At 30.9% G+C, this 22,691-nt stretch overlaps 3 protein-coding genes across 4 annotated transcripts; 1 reads left to right on the top strand and 2 right to left on the bottom strand.

The window, feature by feature from the left end:
* Positions 1-196: 196 nt before the first annotated feature.
* Positions 197-4,086, bottom strand: LOC139900619 (uncharacterized). Its single transcript, XM_071883385.1, has 4 exons — positions 4,057-4,086; positions 3,779-3,991; positions 3,614-3,713; positions 197-453 (listed from the first exon to the last, which is right to left on the bottom strand). The coding sequence occupies exons 1-4, from the start codon at positions 4,084-4,086 to the stop codon at positions 197-199; spliced, it is 600 nt and encodes a 199-aa protein (XP_071739486.1).
* A 2,321-nt stretch (positions 4,087-6,407) lies between these two features.
* On the top strand, positions 6,408-7,489 carry LOC139897037 (trans-resveratrol di-O-methyltransferase-like). Its single transcript, XM_071879678.1, has 3 exons — positions 6,408-7,160; positions 7,265-7,324; positions 7,361-7,489. Exons 1-3 carry the CDS (start codon positions 6,408-6,410, stop codon positions 7,487-7,489), a joined length of 942 nt encoding a protein of 313 aa, XP_071735779.1.
* Positions 7,490-7,938: 449 nt separating this feature from the next.
* Positions 7,939-9,775, bottom strand: LOC139897036 (uncharacterized). Of its 2 annotated transcripts, none has more exons than XM_071879677.1 (4): positions 9,597-9,775; positions 8,774-9,058; positions 8,599-8,698; positions 7,939-8,475 (listed from the first exon to the last, which is right to left on the bottom strand). In XM_071879677.1, the coding sequence occupies exons 2-4, from the start codon at positions 8,939-8,941 to the stop codon at positions 8,219-8,221; spliced, it is 525 nt and encodes a 174-aa protein (XP_071735778.1). In that variant the 5' UTR covers positions 8,942-9,058; positions 9,597-9,775; the 3' UTR covers positions 7,939-8,218. The 2 variants fall into 2 exon arrangements, with proteins under 2 accessions (XP_071735778.1, XP_071735777.1); XM_071879676.1 differs by having other exon boundaries at positions 9,601-9,774.
* Positions 9,776-22,691: the final 12,916 nt, after the last annotated feature.

Raw genomic sequence — 22,691 nt, 5'->3', positions numbered from 1 at the left:
CGCGGGCCGCGGAGTGTTGGTGGCCATTTTTTCCGAAAATGCAAATCTCAACAGAAGTAATAAAATCATATTTAAATAAATCAATCAATCAACCAACCAATAATAATAAAATCCCGAAAATGCAAATCTCAACAGAAGTAATTTATGTCTTATATATTTGTTACATATTATGATACTAGGAATTCAATCTATTCGATCAATCAGCAGGAAAACCAAGATGCCTATTGATTAGCTTAGCAACAGGAGTAGCATCACCTGACTCGTATCGAACAATAGAATCCAAATCTAACAATTCGATGACTTTGTACAGCGTTTGAGGATGACCACAAATCAAATGCTTCCTTTCTGCTAGCTCTTCAGCAAGTTCACTTTGATGGTTGTCCATCAGATCCTCATTCACCACCACTATTAAAGGATTCTCTAGCTTTAGTGTGTCAAATATACTCCCCGAACCTAAAAAAAAAAAACATATCACTATCATCAACGTAACCAATAAAGATATAATCTTGGATTAGACATAAATTATGCCTGACAAACGGGTCAGGTTGGGTCAATTTGGGTAACGGGTCAAAATGGTTTTGGGTTGAAATGGGTCATAGGTTAAACGGGTCAATTTTTTAACCGGGTCAAAATGGGTCAGGTTGAGTTGGTTTGGGTAACGGGTCAAAACGGGTCACAGGTCAATTGGGTCAAACGGGTTACATCGCTTTTTTTACATTTACTACATTATTTTAGTTATTATTATTTATTAAATATACATAAGAAACATTAATATACATAATAAATGATATAAACATGAATGCTTTATAAATTTTTAACGGATGAATAATTTTATGCTCGACCCATTTGACCCATTCACAAAACCCATTAGACCTATTTCTATTTATTGATCTTTGAGTATTGATACCCATTAGACCCGTCCATTCATTTTTTGTATAGGACTCTATAGGTTGAAAAGAAACCCATTTGAATCTATTTTTAAGTTTTGATTTACATTGTTAGGCCTAATTTTTCTCAAGACTCAATTAACTCGAAAGCTTGACCCATTTGACCCGAATTTGAGTGTTTGGGTGTAATGACCCGAAAATTTGCGACTAAATTTAAACTTAATCTTTAAAGGATTAATGATTTCGACACGATAAACAAAGTCTGTAAAACTGAATCTCAAAATTTTTGAACTATTCAAGTACCCTTCGATTTTCTCAACGATTCGCGAACAATTATATGTAAATAGATACATATATATACTATAACTTGAAAACGTAACAAAGTTTTAATTGCATAATACCGTACATTAAACTTATTGGTTTATATATCTAATTAAATATATATGATTTCAAGTTATTTAGTAAACGATAGTAACATTCGATTATTGATTTGATTGATATTTAGATAAGTTAACTAAAACGTTTAAGATGAACCAGTAAAACACTAATTTGATAAAGTATTTTCAAATTGCTACAGTACCCAAAATGCTACAGTGTTTTCGAAAATCACTATTTGCTACAGTAAAATTGACTTTGCTACAGTAAAATGCTACAGTAAAAATTGACTTTGCTACAGTAACTTTGCTACAGTAAAACACTATTTTAAAAATGTATTTTAACAAATAGTGAGACGATGATTTATAGAAGTAAATGACCAAAATACTCGAAAGTTTAAGATATACTTTGAGTGGTATAGTTTAGGAATAATTTAAGGCTATATTTTAACAAAGGTACGAGTCACGAAATGTAAAATGCAAGTTTTCTCAGCGTACGAAAGGACATTCGAGAAACCGGAACCGGGACATAAGTCAAGTAACAACGTACGACTTATCGGAACAAAAGTTACAAGTCAACTATGCATGTGAATTTAATATAATATATAATTAATTATTTAAATTATATATATTATATATTTATTTTATATTATGTCGACAAGCTAGGAGCCAAAACAATGTGAGCTGTCCCTGGTCCTCATGCGAGTCGCATGGCCAGAAGGCCATTTCCATGCGAGTCGCATGACTCCAGATTTCAGGCCAGGTTCTATAAATTGCAACATTTTCTGCCGAGTAAAGAAAAAAAAAAAACACACACATACATATTACTCCGTATTTATTTTATTTATTATTTATATTATTATTATTATTATTATTATTATTATTATTATTATTATTATTATTATTATTATTATTATTATTATTATTATTATTATTATTATTATTAATCTTATTATTTTTTTTATTTAGTGTTATTATTTTTGCGATACAAAAATAATAATGTACATCAAATATTACGACGGGGTGCTGTCCAAGTAATTTTCAAAATGAGTTTTCGAGCAAGCTAGAGCTAAGAAAATTATGGGTTATTGCCAAAGAGGTTATGGGTAATGTTCGGGGGTATTTTTTTTGTGAATCAAACCTCGTGTTTATCATCTCCGATGCGTCTACGTGCTTTCCTGCAATATTGTATATCAATATTAAACAGTGAGTTTCATTTGCTCCCATTTTAATTGCTTTTGCAATATATATTTTTGGGCTGAGAATACATGCGCAGTTTTATAAACTGTTTTACTAAATGGATACAAATACTAAAACTGATTTTGTGTGAGTTTCATATGATCCCTTTTACTCAATATATTTTTGGGCTGAGAATACATGCGACTGTTTATAAATACTAAAAATACTAGATTTATATGCGTGAGTTTATTGCTCCCTTTTTAATTGCTTTTGTAATCTATATTTTTGGGGTGAGAATACATGCACTTTATTTTAAACACAATGGATACAAGTACATACTAAATTCTACACTGAGTTTGAACCGAAAATCCCTTAGCTTTGGTAACTAGTAACTGCCGGTTATAAGAACTGGTGGGCGCGAGTAGTAGTATATGGATCCATAGGGCTTGACATCCCCGTCCGAGCTAGAGCGCTAGCCTTTTAACGGACGTATGCTATTTGAGAAACGTACACGTTGGTTTGCGTGTATTATTAAGATGATTATACAAAGGGTACAAATTATATAAACGTTAAAGTTTAGTTACCAGGGTGCTCAACTTTGTAGAACCGATTGATAAACGTTTCGGATGAAACAACTAAAATCTTGTGATCCACCTTTTATTTAAAACATAATGATAAACGTTTTGAATAAAACAACTGAACTTTTGTAATCCACATTGATATACGGATTATGTGTAATATTAAAACTATGAACTCACCAACCTTTGTGTTGACACTTGAAGCATGTTTATTCTCAGGTTTCTAGAAGTCTTCCGCTGTTTGCTCATACGTGATACAAGTTATGTGCTTGGAGTCATACATGCTATATACAAGAAACTTGCATTCATCAAACCATTACCATGTATCTTATTTTGACTGTATTGTCAACAGATGTATTATTGTAAACCATTTAAATGGTGATTGTCTATACGTAGGAATCATCAGATGTAAAAAAACCTGGAATTTATATATTCATTTATGAAATACCTTTTCAAACGAATGCAATGTTACAAAACGTATCACATAGAGGTCAAATACCTCGCAATGAAATCAATGAATGACGTGTTCGTCCATATGGATTTGGAGCGATCGTCACATTGGGTCTCAATTGCCAGGTATAGACATAATTAATACCTGCATGACTTATAACAAGAGATGCTGGTTTCAAACACTCTGCAATGCTTGAACTAAACGTAAAGTAATTGACAACCAGTGATCCATCTTCACCATTTGACTGTATTTTATGATGAAAAGTTTATTCAATCACTCAACTGAGAAAATATACAGTTTTCTAGATGCCTTTTTAGGGAAGTACGATCCGCGACCCATTTGAATGACAAGGTGAGTGTAACCCTTGATTAACAATGCCTCTTTGAATTGGTCGCTATCGACCGTCTTAACAAGAGAATCGAACGATGTTGTGCCAACCATCACAAAAACACTTCTTTTAGATTCGTTTTTTTTTTTCCATTTCGTTACGAAGTATCTTTCACCCCTAAATGATCCACTATCCTTAAATTATATGAGTACAAGTTCTAAAACTAAGCTTTTTGTTAGTTCTTTTGCAGGCTACACACCAAATTACCAACACAATTAATTTGAGACATCCGAAATTGAATACTGAAGAATTATACAGGGACAGAGGGAGTAATTCTCTTTGGTTAGCCGTTAACTAAATAAGTGACTATATTGAATATAACTACGTTATATTCTCGTATTATTTACGTTTCATGCATTTATTTAGCTCGTTATTTTGATTTTAAATTTGTTGTTAAATGAGTTTGGTAACTAGGGTTATCAAGTTCTTTTTTTTTTTTTTTTTTTTTTTTTTTTTTTGGAACATCAAATTTTTATTAAAACCACCCATCTAAGCTAGATGGATAAAAAACCGGAGATTACACAAGCTTTATAAGCCAATCGTTCCAAGAAACATTACATTTAGATATATTAGAAAACCATAAAAACGACATAGAACAAATAGAATCAAATAAACAATCTTTCTTCAAATTGTCGTCGGGGAATACGATACTATTTCTGAATCTCCAAAGAAACCAAAGCAGCGCCGCTACAATAGAGTAAGTCTTATTCTTCGTTGCTTCGTTATCAAGTCTTGTTTTTCTTTTATTTTATTTAACGAAAAACAAATAACTAAAAATAAGAAACTATATTACGAAGGAAAACTTTCATCAATTGATGAAAGAATTCGAAATGGAAACCACGCAAGGCACTGCAAACAAACTAACTCATGCATACTAACTGACCCTAACTACAAACACAACACAACTATGATAAATTAATCAACTAAAACAAACCACTACCTACGAAAAAAAACGACCTAGAAAGCAAAACCAACTAAACTGGTAATATCAAATAAACAAAGCCACCGCGAACGAAGAAAACAAGAGTCAGAAGAACTAAAATGAAAATAAAAGAACTACATTTTATACACGTTTATCAAGTCTTGTTGGAAGATTAAAATCTCATAAAAATTTGATTCTACCATTTTCATGGCGTCTATTTTTAATTTTTATTTTAGTTTATTATTATTTTTTAAAGAAACTTTTTCCTACTTAAAGGCCGGAGGTCCTCTCGGAAGCAATCTCTTTATCTGTAGAATAAAGAGAGGGATGACTTTCTCTACTCTTGAGAGTGTTTCACTCTGGTTGGAGAAATGACTTGTCTTTATTCTCGGATAGGGGAAGGATTGTTTACATCTCACCTCCCCTTTACACCACTCATGTGGTATTGGGTTTTATTGTTGTTGTTATCAAGTCTTGTTGGAACTTATAGAATTCTTAACATTAATCAGATAACTTGAACTTTAAGTTACATCCATACAAAAAACTAGGGGTGATCCGTACACCACAAAAAATTATTCATACATAACTAAATATGCTTTAGAGGATTGTGCGGTAAAACATCATAAAACATATTTAGAGATGTATGGATCATTTTGATGATGTATGGATCATCACCGAAAAAATTATCTTCAAAATAAACATGATATTCACACCTTTTTCAGAATTCAATTACGGGTCCACACTTGCTAGAAGATAAGTACTGTACATGTTATACATAAGTAGTTACTAGTATTTAATTTCTTGTTTTCTACTAATACCGGAGAAACAAAGCCACTCAGAATGAAGAAAGAGTCGGAAAAACTTAAAAAGAATACTCGGAATAAAGGGAACTGCATTCTATACACTTTTATCAAGTGTCGTTGGAACTTAGGCGTGATATTTAGCATCAAATACATTTGGACCAATTTTAACGTCGCTCTCAATTTCTTGTTACGCGGCGTTAGGCATTGAATTTGTTGGGCGTTAGTTACGAATTTAACGATGACGATTTTGGCGTGAAATTTGGATTTAACCAATCAAAATTCAACAAGTATATCCATATTATTTATTTATTATTTTACACTCAATTTTAATCGTATTTTACCACATCATCCAAAATTTTCTCACTCAGATTTAACATTCACCATAATGCACCTTCAAAATTTAACATTGACACGTCACAGTTAAATCTTTCTCTTTCAAAAGTGCAATTTTTGACTAAATGTTACAGTTAAAAACTTTCAAGGTAACATGTGATCTAATAGATAACTTTAACCTTAAGTTACATCCACACAAAATTGGCCACAAGCTAAACATGTTTTTCAAGTTTTCATTTAGAGAGTCCACACTTGCTAGCAGATAAGTATTGTACGTCTTATAAGTAAGTCATAACTATTTAATTTTTTGTCTTTTCTATAAAAAATTATAAGTCGTTAAACCGTCCTTTTTATAATAATTTTTTTAATTAATAATTATTTATTATTATATCTATTTTATTTGTGGCATATAGATTTTCCTTCCTACATATAGGTAAACCATGCCAAATATAGTACTATCACATATACAAATAGATTGCAGGTAAAAAGAATATGGCAATGCAAAATGGTGAGATGTCTAAAGACTTGCTTCATTCTCAAGCTCACATATGGAACCACATTTTTGGCTTTATAAACTCAATGTCACTCAAATGTGCTATTCAACTGCAAATACCAGATATCATAAATCGTCATGGTACACCAATGGCGCTCTTTGAGTTAGTCGAGGCCCTCTCCATCAACAAAGAGCGATCTCATTTTGTCTATCGACTTATGCGCATCCTAGTTCACTCCGGTTTCTTCGTGGAGGAAGAAGAAGGTTATTTACTAGCTCATGTGTCTCGCTTACTTCTTGAGGAAGAACCACTAAATGTTAGACCTTTTTTGTTGGCCGTGTTGGACCCAATACTAATGGATCCATGTCAACAATTGAGTGAATGGTTCAAAAATGATGATGTCATGACTCCTTTTGAGGCAACTCATGGAAGAACGTTTTGGGATTACGCAGGCCAAGAGCCAAAGCTCAACCATCTCTTCAGTGAAGCTATGGTTAGTGATGCAAAGCTTGTTACAAGCATTGTTCTTAAGGAATGTGGACAGACATTTAAAGGGTTAAGATCTATCGTTGATGTTGGAGGTGGTACTGGGACGGTTGTTAAAGCCATTGCCGAAGCGTATCCAGAGCTTAATTGCATCTGCTTTGATCTTCCACATGTTGTTGATGGTTTGGTCGGAAGTAAGAATCTGAAATATGTTGGGGGGAATATGTTCAACGCCATTCCCAAAGCGGATGCGGTTTTGATTAAGGTATTCTTTAACAACTTCTATCAAATTCTCCACATTATTTGATATGTATGTACACATTTTTTTGTTAAAATAAAGTCATAATGAACTATTACGTTGTCTCTTAGTGGATACTACATGATTGGAATGACGAAGAATGCATAAAGATATTGAAACAATGCAAAGAGGCCAAATGCATAAAGATATTGAAACAATGCAAAGAGGCCATTTCGAACAAGAAAAATGGAGGGAAAGTAATCATCATAGACATGGTGGTGAAGAACAACAAAGGGGATGATGATGAATCATACAAGACTCAACTTCTCTTCGATAACAGGAAGGGAGAGAAGTGAAAAAGAGTGGGCAAAACTTTTACTTGATGATGCTGGTTTTAGTGATTATAAAATTACTCCCATTTTAGGTGTTAGGTCTCACATTGAAGTTTACCTCTAGCTACTTACACTACAAATATTGCATCCACTAAAAATAAAAGCCGAAGAAGCTAAAAAAAAATTGTAACTTCTTTTTATGTTTTCAGTAGTTACTCTCTTGTTACCTTGCGAAATTTAAACTATGTTTAACTTCAAACTGCAAGACCTTTTATTATTGTTTTGGGAGAATATGACCTCTCATGGGAGGTCCAAATTGTAGTTAGTAGAAAATTCAAATCGAGTAATGCCAAAAGCAGAAATACTCTGTAAAACCTGACCCATAATCGACCCACACAGACACAGGTTCATAACTGACAAATGGTCAAACTGCGTCTGCTGACCACCACCGCCATTATAAAATTGCATCCATCTGCGGTGAATTCATATTAGAAAACTCGTTATCTTCAACATTTCAGTCAGTACGTAGCTGATTTAACATCATTTCATTCATAATCTCTTTGTGCATACAACTATTTTGTCCCAGATTCACATACCAAAATACTCACCTCTAACCAACCAATCTTCTATCTATGTTGGTATCAGATGATAAAATCATGTTTGGTACAAGTCCCAAATATATAATAATACCTGCAAATCTCAACGGATATATTTACAACTTACTTGTATGTCTTATTTAGTCAGTTTATTTGATCAATCAACAGGAAACCCAAGATGCCTATTAATTAGTTTAGCAACGGGAGTAGCATCACCTGACTTGTATCGAACAATAGAATCCAAATCTAACGATTCAATCACTTGGTACAATGTTTTAGGATGACCACAAAACAAATGTTTCCTTTCGGCGAGCTCTTCAGCAAGCTCACTTTGATGGTTGTCCATCAGATTCTCATTCACCACCACTATTAAAGGTTTCGCTAACTTTAGTGTTTCAAATATACTCCCCGATCCTACACACACACACACACGCGCACACACACACACACACACACACACACACACAAAGAAAAAAAACATCAATATCATCAACGTAACCAATAAAAATATAATCTTGGATTAGACATAATTAATACCTGCATGACTTATAACAAGAGATGCTGATTTCAAATACTCTGCAATGCTTGAACTAAATGTGAAGTAATCGACAACCAGTGATCCATCTTTACCATTTGACTGCATTTTTTATGATATATAGCTAATTTAATTACTCAACTGAGATTAAAATAATATAACTGCAATTCTAGACACCTTTTTAGGGAAGTAAGATCCACGGCCCATTTGAATGACAAGGTGAGTGTAACCCTTGTTTAACAATGCTTCTTTGAGTTGATCCGTGTTGACCGTCTTAATAAGAGAATCGAACGATGTTGTGCCAACAGTCACAAAAACACTTCTTTTAGATTTGTTGCTGTCCATTTCGTAATAAAGTTCCTTTCACCCCTAAATGATCCGCTATCCTTGTTTAAATTCAAGCTCTAAAACTAAATTTTTTGTTGGTTCTTTTGCAGGCTGCATAACAGCTGCATACTCTGCCTAAACAAATCAGTAACACAATAATAAGTAGATACAATGACGAATCAATATAATTTAACAGAATCTACCAAAGAGTATATATGGTGACAGCATCAAAAGTTAAAACTTTTCTGGGATTGGTTATGATTAACTTCAAATAAACACTTTCTTATATACACTAATTACCCATTTGGTTTCAAGATTTCAAAATCAGATGTCAAAACACGCCCTTCTTTAACTACATATCACATTATAAATAAATAAATGAGAGGGTAATCATTAAACATATAATTAAGCCTCAATTCAGCACATATAACCCTAAAGGTCAAGTAGGACTATATAAGTGACTTGCGTAAGTGTAACTGTAGGTAACAAAAAAGTAACATAATGTCTATAAGACATGAATCAAATCAAATCAAATCGAATCGAATCGAATCGAATCGAATGAAATGAAATGATATGATATTGGATGTCGAAACAATAAAAGGATCAGAAAATAGACTTAAAAAAGTAATAGTCTTTAAAGGATTCTCCAAAACATGAATCGTATCTTATATACATACTACAAACAGCAACAAACGGCGACGGCGGCCGGAGGAGCAAGCCGGCGAGTTGGCGACGATGGATTCTGATTTGAAGCGATAAGAGTTTTTTACTTTTTAGTTTTGGTATGAAACGGTGAATAGCAAGGATCACCCATTCAGTTTTTTCTAACATGTCCATATTAACTATGCTTGAAAATTAGGTCGGGCTGTCCTTGGGTCAGGTCAACACAGATCTGAGTTAAAACGGGTTACTTTTGTTACACAGGTAGAACATACCAGGTCGGGTTGGGTTGAGACTTTTTCTTTTTTTATAACCTGGGTATCTAAACGGTCAACTTGACTAATCCCAGGACGACTACTCGCTACGCGAGCAACCCGGAGTCATTGCAGGCGAACCTCCGTAGCCATGAGTGGATAACTGTGGGTGCCTGAAATCGAACTCATGACCTCTCGTGGCAATAAATAACACTATAAGAGAACAAAGTCTTGCAATGAGCAACATTGTATATATATTTAAATCGAGATTCCGCGAGAACTACTGTTTAATTAGGACCCATTGTAAATAACTCAACCTTTAAGGTTAAACTTCCACAACCCATCCCCATTCCTCCTTTTCTTTTTTGTTCTTTTAATTAACTATTAGACAAAAACGATGAATAGTATCAAGGGTATTTTTGTCATTTCGTTTTTTACTAACTTCCACTTTGTCAAAAAAAAAACCCCACACTTTGTTCAAACATTAAAATCGGCCCCCAAACATGGGGTAAAGTGTCAAATCAACATTTTTATAAAATTCTCAAATAAACTCCACCCAAATATTCAACAGGTCATATCTTCTCGCTCGCAACGAGTTAAATTTTTCCGGCATCATCGTTAAACTCGAAATAATTTTACGAACACAACGTCACTAACTATACGCAAAACAGATTCTTTTTAAAAACGTTAAATATTTGGGACACTTTTCATACACTTTGATTTTGCGTTAATTTTTTAAAAGTCGACAATTCCATAGCAAAACGCGAAGATGCACATATATTGTTAATTTAAAATAACATTTAAATCTTTCATGGGTTATACCTTTTGGTTCGACTCGAGTTGCGCTTCAACGACATCATCGTTAGTCACGAAATAATTTTACAAACTAAACGCAATAAAATACATTGAAAACCGAACCCCCGGCGCGAAGCGAGGGTTCGAAAACTAGTTTGTTAATTCATTTAGCATTTTAAGTGAGCTTTCTAGACATACGAACATAAATAAATGTTGAATTATAAGACCGTTCACATCGGGGACGCGGTTGGGGCGCCGTATTCCCCACCGTTAGAAGACGCCGCTACTAGCAGCAGTGGTAGCTAGCGCCCTTGCTCCACCGCCCTCCCTTACGTCGTTGTTGAGCGTTTTGTACTACGGAGGTGGTGCTTCATGTGTTTATACCACAAGTATTAAAACTTATATATTATATTAATTAATTAATTTAGGTAGGTAAATTGATGGTAAATGACTATGTAATGGATACTAGGGAGTGTAATGAGTTAAGTGATAGAAAGAAGTTGTTGATGTGGCGCTAATGTGACACAATTTGGTTGTTTGACGGGTATTATGGATAAAAGTGCTCTAAGATAGCAAAAATAAACCAATAAGAATGATACTGCACACACTATCTTTTTCAATCAAAATGGAGTCCAGTTTCAACCAAAAAAGATTATCTTTTTTAACCAAACGAACTCCACTCGATCACACATGCATATCCTTGTAACACAAAACAAAAATGATACAGCACACACTATTTCAACATACATTTTCACCTACCGATCTTAAGTAAACTTGAATAAAAAATGTAACAAACCTGCTGATCTTAATAAATGCTGCTTCCAATAGCTGAAATCAACGCTTCTATATCCTCTATTAGTCCTTCATCCATTTCATCTACATCTAATACATTGTAAAAAAAATTCTAAAATTAATGATATAAGATTAACCAAAAAAAACATCAGAATACTAATAAACATATACTCCGTAAAGCCTAATCTGAAAAATGCAAATGGTTAAGCTTTTTATGTTTGATAGTATTGCGTATTTAAAGTTCAAAATTGTTATGCATAATTTTTTTAACAGCTTACGGGATCAATTTGAAGAATTTAACCACTTACGCGTTCATTTACTGCAGTTGCATATTATATCTCCACGTGAAGCCTGCCCAATCGGAGGGCATGGTGTCCTTTTTTCGTCCAGATATTGGCATAACGCCATAACTGTTGGTAGGGGTCTTAGATAACAACTAGTTGTGGAGCCCTCGTTTTGCGCCGGGGGTTCCATTTTGAATGCGAGTTTAAAAAAAAAGTGTTGATCTATTTTGTAAAAAAGAATTTTTTTCGACATTTAACGTTGAAGAGTTGTTCCTTTTGTGAAAGTTGCTTCTTTTAGCGTTCGAGTTTTTAAATGAAAAATTGGTTGATCTATTTTGTAAAAAAAAAAAAAAAATTCCGACATCTTTTGGCAACATTGAAGGGTTGTTCCTTTTATGAAAGTTGCTTCTTTTATCGTTGAGGACAAACGATAAAAAAAAGTTAGTTGATGTATAGGGTTGTTCCTTTTATGAAAGTTGCTTCTTTATTGTTGGAGACAAAAAAAAAAAAGAAGTTACTGTAGCACAATAGTATCCCTTGTGGGTACAACTGTTTAAGCGTGAGGTACAACCCAACAAAGGATGTGTGGGTTCCTGTTCACTTTCGTAGTTGTTTTAGTATAGTGAGTAATAATAATAATAACTAGTGAGGTGGCCCGCGTTCCGCTGCGGGTTTTGAACAACCATAACGATCTTCATATGTTGCAACGGCGATGCGTTTTCCTTAATTGCCATTTGGGCCATACTCTAGGAAAGAATGTTTTTACATACTGTAGGATAAAGTACTAACAAAAGTTAGTACCAACCTCATTATCCCAAAATTTAGATGGTACAACTCAAAAGTTAGTACTACATGTGTATCTAAAAAATTTACAATAAACCTTTGTATCGAAACTAAAAATCATAAATCAAAATATTATGTGCTTCGAGTAATACAAATATGAAAGAAATATCCCACAATTAGAAATCATATAAAAAATTGTATCTCATCTCAAAGAAACACTTTAGGCCCAAATTGGATGCAATAACAGATGCATAAGCAGCTTATGATGGCCTGGCGACTCCACTTAGAGTGGAGTGGGGTCAAAGGACTTCATTACTTAACTTTTTTATGTATAAAATACTATTAAAATTGTATAAGACACCACTAAATTCATAGATAGGATCCCATATATTTTCAAAATTAGTGATATTTATAGAAGTAAATAGCTATTCTTTGAGAAATTTTTTTTACAAAGTATCACTCATATTATATAAGACCCCATGATGTTTATGAGAAGCTTCAAAATGTACCTGGATAAGTTGCTCCGTTATGTAGTTAGTCCTCATAGTAAGCTCATCAATTTTTGCTTGCATTTAAAACATGTAACTTAAAAAGCACACCTTAAATATAAGTGAGGCCAATTGAAGGTCAAATCCAAAGTAACAGAATTGATCACATTAATAGTCAGAAAATAATACATGTTGCAAATTGTCCATAAGTCAAAGAAAACATGTAACAAACAGATTAAACACACATGGACCAAGACATAGTTATCTTTAATTATATGATATTACATCTTTAAACAGCGCGATTCAGTTATAACTGATTAGATCATATAATCCTAATAGTCTATATTATATTGAACATAAAGTACCATAGAAGTAGCCTTAACAGAAATATAAAAGTGTAAGGTTTACAATATGTTCTTACCATTTAAGCCCTGTAACGCTATATATTCCATCGACGGCGTCATGCAAAACTGCAACTGGTGTCCTGACTGCGCTGTTCGAATGAAGCTGCTGCAATTAGTGAAGTTATTAAAAAACATAAAGCCCCGATTATTTCGAAACGTGAATATTTCAACACGAAATCATATTTTTCCCGTTTATCGTCATCTTATATTCTTGTATGTCAATAATGTGTTTTTAGCCAACCTCATTCTGTAGAATAAGTACTTGTTTCGACCCATAAATCATTTAGCATGCCCAATTGCCCACTACTAAGCACATACAATATATACAACATAAGCTTTGCCAGTTTAGAAAATCGAAACTGTTTTAATGGATGTAGCTCATCGCGAACACATACCCATATAGCACAGGGTCAATAAGAGCGATGTTAATTTATTAAGGATAAACAACCAAACTCAAAGGCAAACGTAAATAATAATAAGCATTAACTGAGAATAGAAACAACACTGAATCTGTTGACGATCGCAAGTTCACCAGGAAAATACCAGAATAAAAACGCAAACCTGACATCCACTTCATAAATAAAAAACGCACCAATAAATACAGTAACAACGAAAAGTAAAGACCAACTAAAAGAAACACAGAAAAAACAAACCTTTGGCGAAGGTCAGAAGTGAAAGTTGTAGAGGCGAAAATCCATAATACAAAGCATATCACCTCATTCTCCAATCGAAACCCAACGTTCTTGTTTTAATTATAGCATAACCCACTGCAACAAAGTGCAAAATAATAATTTTTTAATCATCATGTAGATACCTAAACTGCTGTGGCCAGAGGTCAAAGAAGAAAGGAACTAACAGGATCCTACCACAATAATTATAAAATTGCTTGTTAATGTTCCTGTCAAACCTTTAGTATCAACTAAATGCAAGTCCACCAAATCAAAACAGATCGTTCGTAACTCGAAAACAAAAAAAGTCTAACAAAAAAAAACAACGGAAAAGGATGGTAAATAGATACCTTCGCAAGTGATGAAACCGTAGCTTTTAAAACCTTCGCAAACGTTCGCAAATTGTTAAACCTCTAATTTTTCAAAGTTGCATCTGTAAATAAAATATAAACTTAAACTAATAATGTGACGACCCGACAAAATCTCCATTGACGGCGGTCAACTTAGGTCCCGTTACGTGGTCATAGTCCCTAAATGAGACGTGTTTGACCAAAATTATGTCGCATTCATTTGAAACGTGTAAGACTTGCAAAGTTTTAAGTAAACCAAATGGTTCGACAACATGTATAAGTTTACAAAAGTTAATAAGTATAAATGAAGTAACTTGCGACATAATATAAGTTGAAAATCATGAATGCTATCAATAGCGTATGCATGTAAACATTAAGTTTGAATCCAAAGGTGATATCACTAGCGTATGCATGTATGCTTGACCCCAAGAAAGTAATCAAAGTGTGCGGAAGCATGTATCAAGTAGCCAAGTATGTGTCATGACCCGAAAAATTTCGACTTATTTTAAATCAAACTCTCGATACGATTTAATATTTTTGACACGATAAGCAAAGTCTGTTAGGTTGAGTCTAAAAAATTTTGAACTGTTTCATATATTCAATTGACCTTCGATCAATTCCGACGATTCACGAACAGATAATTGTAAATAGATTTGTGTGTATTTAAATATATATGTATATATAAATATAATAATTTGGAAATATAACTTTAAATATTATATGTCGTTGTTATTAAAATTAATTATGTAAAATAAAATAAAAATATGATATTATGATAATTATTATTTAAAATATATCTATATATATAAATAAAGTATATTAAATATATATTTTATGATTTCGAATCTATTTAGTAAACGACGGTAACTCTCAATTGCCATTCGATGGATGTTAAACAAGTTAAATACTAACTTATGTGATTTTAAAAATAAACGGTGATCTGAAAATGAGTGATATAAATTATAGGCTTATTAGAAATGTATTTAGGAGCTATTTGTTAAATTTTAACACTTTTTATATTTTACCCAGGATCGAGCGCGGACAGTGATTTAATTTTTATTTTAAGTAATTAATGACCAATTTTATACCATAATGACTGAAATAAATAAAGATATTTAATATAAAATTTTGGAATTTTTCTGAGAACCTTTATCCGCCACTGATTTACAACGGGGTACGAAATTTTGTCCGTGAAAGGCGACGGCTAATAATTTCACACGTTTATATTTTAAATTATATTATAATTATTATTATATTATTATTATTATTATTGAGATGAGAATGAAAATTTAGATTCACGGATATTATTACTATTATTACTGTACTAAATTGAAAGATTGAGAATTATTGTGCCTTATCATTGTCTGCCTATTTTCTATCATTCCTATCTATATTTACATATATGCTACACTATTCTTTTAATTGTATCATTGGATTCCTGTCTTTGGTTTGTTTTAAGTCCCTATCTAATCTACATATATAATCATACATACATGCTGGAGAAACAGATGGTTATATGCAACCAATCACCACTCTCTTTTTCTTTCTTCTCTATATATTACCCTTACTTCACAATTGATAACAAACTTAAAAATAACACAAACCATCACTTCCCTTGTTCCTTCTTCTTCGAGAACCATAAACCCATCTCACCATCTTCATCTCATTCTTTCGTCTGACCACCCATCACAACCCATATCACTACCACTACAACATCATTGAACCACCACTCCGATCTCCTCCTTCATTTTCTGTTTTGAATCGCCATACACCACCCTCTCAACCAAGAAACACTAAACACGGGTTCTTGTTTAAACCATCACCAAAACTGTCAACCACTACTCAAACAACTGATATATTACAACTACAAAACCCATTTGCTATTACTTGTAAACACACCAAGTCTCTTCCTCCTCTTTCTTCTTCTTCTTTTCTTATTCGATCAAACTACTAAGGATACCATCGTTACTACCTTCTTTCTTCCACTATTATTTGGATTACTAGCCCGATGTCTTTTCTTTTTCATGACTTGATCACAACTAAACCCCACACTAACCATTTCTCTATTGCTACTTGTTGTTAGCTATAACCATCGAACCACCTACACCTCTAACTCCATCATCATGAACAAACTCCATCATCACCACTCCATTTCACCTCTTCCTTCTTGTTCATGTCGACCCAAGGCTACCCACCTTCAACCGTCACCCACAGCAGCTATAACCATTACTCTCACAACCCTCAACCACCTACAAGACCACCACAAACTTCCACGTCTTCTCTCTCATCAACGCTGCAATTATTATAATTTTTTTTAAAAACATCGCTGGAGCACCATAAATGGCTGCTATCTTCTGTTGTACTTCTATTTGCCACGGTTACAAACCCACCATTGAAAACCATTTGTGAACCACTATTTCTATTCTTCTGTTTTTCCGTTTCTTCTTCATTGAACAACACCAATGTAACCTCCTGTTAATTATTCGCTGCTACTACTGCACTTTTATTTCTTTGTTTGTTTTTCGCAAGTTATCACCAAACACCGCCATCTTTATAACTGCAAACCACCACAAACACCCCATCTCTCTCTTTCCCTCTCTTATTTATGCAAAACCTGCTATCACTATCCTCGTTTCTGTTATAAACCGAAGAACCCATGAAAACTTTGTTGCTGCTATCTTTATTTTGTTACTATTACGACAAGGTGTTTGATGATGTAGAATAACGAAAATAAGAATGATGATGTTGATACAGTGGGTCGATAAGTGGGGATAAAGTTAAAGCAGAGATGATAATGATTTGGAGGCTACTGTTCGATTACACAAACCGTTACCTTCCTGTTCCTGATATATGTCGATTAAACCCAAAACTCTTATCACTTGGGCTTGGGTCAATTCAATTGGGTTGTTAGATTGGGCCTGACCAAGATCACCTAACAGTTGGTAGGTTCTAATTGAGTATTACATAAAAACCGAAACCCCCTCGGTCCTTGTTTCTCTCGAGCATAAATCCCATTCGATCTACTCTTTGATTCAACCCAATGATGTAGTTAATGATAAGTCTATAAGAAAGATATTAAATGGAAGATAATAGCGCGATATATTGATGATGATCGAATGATTATGTTCTTGTGACAATACATAAACGAATGATGATAATGATATTATCTTGTTACAATGAGGAGGAATATTAAATGATACGTGATATCGTGTTATAGTGTTAATGAAAATGTTAATGATGTGATGATGAAGATAATTGGGTTTTATTTAATGAAGAAGAAGTAGTCAGACGATATCGGGTTAAGTATATTTACGTTGTGTTTTAAATCAGAATTGAAAGGACATCGTAGTGGTTAAGGGGTGTTGGGTTTAAGCGAGAGGTCTCGGGTTCGAGCTTGGGCTTGGACATATTTTTATGGCTATTCCTTTGAGGTAGTTATTACTAATACTCTTATTATTATTATTTCATTATTATTATTATTGTTATTATTATTATTATTATTATTATTATTATTTATTATTGATTGTTATTAAGTAATTATTATTATTACCAATATTAGAAATAAATTTTTTAGTATAATTAATATTATTATCATTATTATTATTACTATTAAAATATTTATTATGATGAATATGACTATTAAAATTTCTATTAAAATCATCAGTTTTATTAAAAGTACCATTATTATTTAAAATATTATTTTTATGAAAACTAAAATTTTTATCTTATCATTATTATCTTTTCTTTTAGAATTATTATTATTACTAACATTAATTTTATTATTAGTATTATTATCAAAGCTATTAATATCAGTATCATTATTAAATCTAATTACTTTTAGTATTAATATTATTATCATAAAAAGATACAAATTTTTATTTATTATTGTTAATATTATTTTACCAAATAAATAACTATATAAGAATATATTTAAAACATATCACATAACAACATTAATATTTTCATAATAAATACTAATTATTTATCTGATGTATATAAAATAAAGTATAGTTAATTTAGTTATTAATGAAACATACAAGTTACTAACATAACAATTAATAATAAAACATAAACTTGTTCGATTACGATTATATGTTTTAATATATATAATTGATATATATTCGTGAATCCGAGGTCAACCCTGCATTGTTCAGTTCCGTCGTATGCATATTTTTACTACAAAATATCGTATCGTGAGTTTCATTTGCTCCCTTTTTAAATGCTTTTGCAATATATATTTTTTTGGGACTGAGAATACATGCGCTGCTTTTATAACTGTTTTACGAAAAAGACACAAGTACTTGAAACTACATTCTATGGTTGAATTGTTATACCGGATATCGCCCTTGTTGAACTTGGTAACCTAAGAATTGGTGTTTATTATAATTGCCACCAGTTGACGCGAATCCTAAAGATAGATCTATGGGCTTTGACACGCCCCAGTCAGAGAATTTGAACTGCTTTAGTACTTCGATGTTTATATGTTTGGGGATATTCTAGATGAATTTGTTAATGTCGGTTACCAGGTGTTCACCATATGAATGAATTTTAATTCGCAAGTTATGCGTACTATTTTATTACACAGGTTATGTGTAATATAAAAATGAAATCTTGTGGTCTATTAAAATTATGGAAATGATTGATTACGATAATCCTATGAACTCACCAACCTTTTGATTGACACTTTAAAGCATGTTTATTCTCAGGTATGAAAAAAATCTTCCGCTGTGCATTTGATCATTTTAAGGATATTAATGGCATATTTGTAGTGACCCGAACTTTTCCATGTTTATATATATTAAATGAAATTGATATTTGCTGTTTATATATATTAAATAAAATTGATATTTGCATGATTAAGTGTTTCCAACATGTTAAGCAATCAAACTTGTTAAGACTTGATTAATTGAAATAGGTTTTATATAGACAATTGACCACCCAAGTTGACCGGTGATTCACGAACGTTAAAACTTGTAAAAACTATATGATGTCATATATATGGATATATATATATATATATATATATATATATATATATATATATATATATATATATATATATATATATAGTTAACATGATATTATGATAAGTAAACATATCATTAGTATATTAACAATGAACTACATATGTAAAAACAAGACTACTAACTTAAGGATTTCGAAACGAGGCATATATGTAACGATTATCGTTGTAACGACATTTAAATGTATATATATCATATTAAGATATATTAACACATCATAATATCATGATAATGTAATAATTTAACATCTCATTAGATATAATAAACAATGGGTTAACAACATTTAACAAGATTGTTAACTTAAAGGTTTCAAAACAACACTTACATGTAACGACTAACGATGACTTAACGACTCAGTTAAAATGTATATACATGTAGTGTTTTAATATGTATTCATACACTTTTGAAAGACTTCAAGACACTCCTCAAAATACTTCTATTTAACAAAAATGCTTACAATTACATACTCATTCATTTTCATCAATAATTCTACTCGTATGCACTCGTATTTGTACTCGTACAATACACAGCTTCTAAATGTATTTACTATTGGTATATACGCTCTAATGAACAGCTCTTATGTAGTGACCCGGGAATTTCCGATCAAATTTAAACTTTAATCTTTATAGGTTCCTGACACGATAAGCAAAGTCTGTAATGTTGAGTCTCGAAAACTTTAGAACAGTTACATGAATGCATTTACCCTTTTGACCATTCCCAACGATTCACGAACAATTGTGTGAAAATAAATATGTAAATAAATATGCACATATATATATATATATATATAAATAAATATAAGTGCATATATAATATTTTGAATTAATAATATACACTCTAATCAATTGGAATTAAAAATATAAAATACATAATAATTAAGTTACTATTAAAATGAATATATATAAATTCTATACATCAGTAGTATCATATATATTGTAATATATATATATATATATATATATATATATATATATATATATATATATATATATATATATATATATATATATATATAATTATAAATATAAGAGCGTATATAATGTTTTTAATTAATAAAGTATACATGAGAAAATAACAAACAAAATAATTAAGTTATTATTACCATGAATATATATATATATATATATATATATATATATATATATATATATATATATATATATATATATATATATAGATATATATAATATTATTATGAATCTACATAAATATATATATATAAAAGATTTCTATTAATAACTAATATATTGTAACCTGTATAAAATACATAAATATTAAATTATGATATAATTAACAACATATTAGAATAGCCATTATAATATTGTTATTATCACTTTCATATTTTTTTTTTGTACATGATTATCATTGTTATTACTCTTATTAATATTATTAATAGTATTAGTGTTATTATTATTATTAATGTTACTATTATTATTGTAATATTAGCATTTTTATTATTATTTTTATTAATGGTATTATAGTTTTTAATATAAATTAATTCGTATAAATTAATTACAGATATATATTTGAAGGTGTCATTACCTTTACCTGCTCCATTTTATTTTTTTCCTGATATTAGGTACAACTTGTGAACCTTTGTCGATGATACACACTAACATACAAATTTTTCAATCAAATCATCTTACTGCTTGAATAGATCGTTATATGAATTACACTTATCACTGCTATTGGAGGAGTTGGATCAGAAAGCAAGAAACAAACTCAATTTTTTTTTCTTTTTCGCAACCCATTTAATCCATAACCCAATCTTGAACCAATCTCCAAAATCTATTAATACAGTCATGTAAGGAATCATCTACTCAACCTATCTGTCAAATTTGAGATTCCAATTCCTCAAAACAAACTTCAATTTCGAAGTCAAAATTTCAAATTCAAAAAGTCAACTCTTTGTTCTTCATGAAAATCGAATTATTGTTGATGTTTTTGTTAAAATTGAGGATTCACAAAGACTTTAGGAGTAATTTGAAATACATTTTGTGTTATAAACCTTGTCCAAATCATTCACAATTACAAAATCAAATTTTTTTTTCTTTAAAGGCCTACGACGAGAGCAGCTTGCTGCTGTATTTTTCTTTTTTTTTTTTGCTATTCTGTTTTCAATTAAATAAAAATAATTGATGTTGATGTTGATTTGTTCAAAGTATTTAAATCGTTGCCTGGTTGATATATGGGATCGGATGTCAATCGATCTTGAATTGATGAAGAAGAAGATGATTAATTAATACGGGATATAAGGAATCAGGGTGGAATAATCTCATGAAAAATGAGATTGGAGGAATGGTTTAGAGAGTATGTGGGTGAGCGGGAGGTCTCGGGTTCGAGCCCGGTTGGTGTCATTTTTTTTAAAAAACTCTTTTCTTTTGAGGTATAACTTTTATTATTATTATTCTTATTATTTTTACTTCTATTATTATTTATTATTGTTAATGTTATTATTATTAGTAATATACTTATTATTATTGTATGTATTTATTAAGTATTAGGATTATTATTAATATTGTTAGTATTATTATTAAGACTATTATTATTATCATCATTATTGATTATTGTTATTATTATTAGTATTATATTTATTATCAAAGTGATACGTAATATGACTATTATTATTATTAGTATTGATATCATTTGGTGATTATAAATATTAGTAGTAATATTAAAGTAAGTAGTAGTATTAATATTTATATAAGTATTATTATTAACCTTATCATAGTTATTATTATGAGTATCATTCATAATGAACTATTACTAAAATTAATATCACTGGTAGTAAAAATGGTTATTTTATAGTGATTATTAATATTAGCATTATTATAGTTATCATTAAAACTAAAAGTATCATTAATTTTAAATCTATCATCTTATTAAAAATTAGTATTATTACTAAGAATATTATTAGTAGTATCATAATTACTAACATATAAGTATTATTAAAATTAGCACTTTACATAAAAATTATCATTTCTTGTATTATTATTATTATTATTATTATTATTATTATTATTATTATTATTATTATTATTATTATTATTAAATCTAATAGTATTAATATCATTATCTTAGTATAATCAATAATTTAAGAAACAAATGATATTTATATAAACATATACTTACTACACATAAATAAACTATATTAACACCTTATGTATTAAAACATATAAAATAAATACATTTAATTAAATAATGAAATATATAAGTTATTAATATAAAAACTATATCACTAATAATAATATATATATTTGTTTAAT

This window comes from Rutidosis leptorrhynchoides, chromosome 3 (assembly GCF_046630445.1).
Source record: "Rutidosis leptorrhynchoides isolate AG116_Rl617_1_P2 chromosome 3, CSIRO_AGI_Rlap_v1, whole genome shotgun sequence".
In the NCBI taxonomy this organism is placed as follows: Eukaryota; Viridiplantae; Streptophyta; class Magnoliopsida; order Asterales; family Asteraceae; genus Rutidosis; species Rutidosis leptorrhynchoides.
The sequence above is the reverse complement of the archived record's forward strand: the minus strand, read 5'-3'. Positions and strand labels throughout refer to the sequence as shown.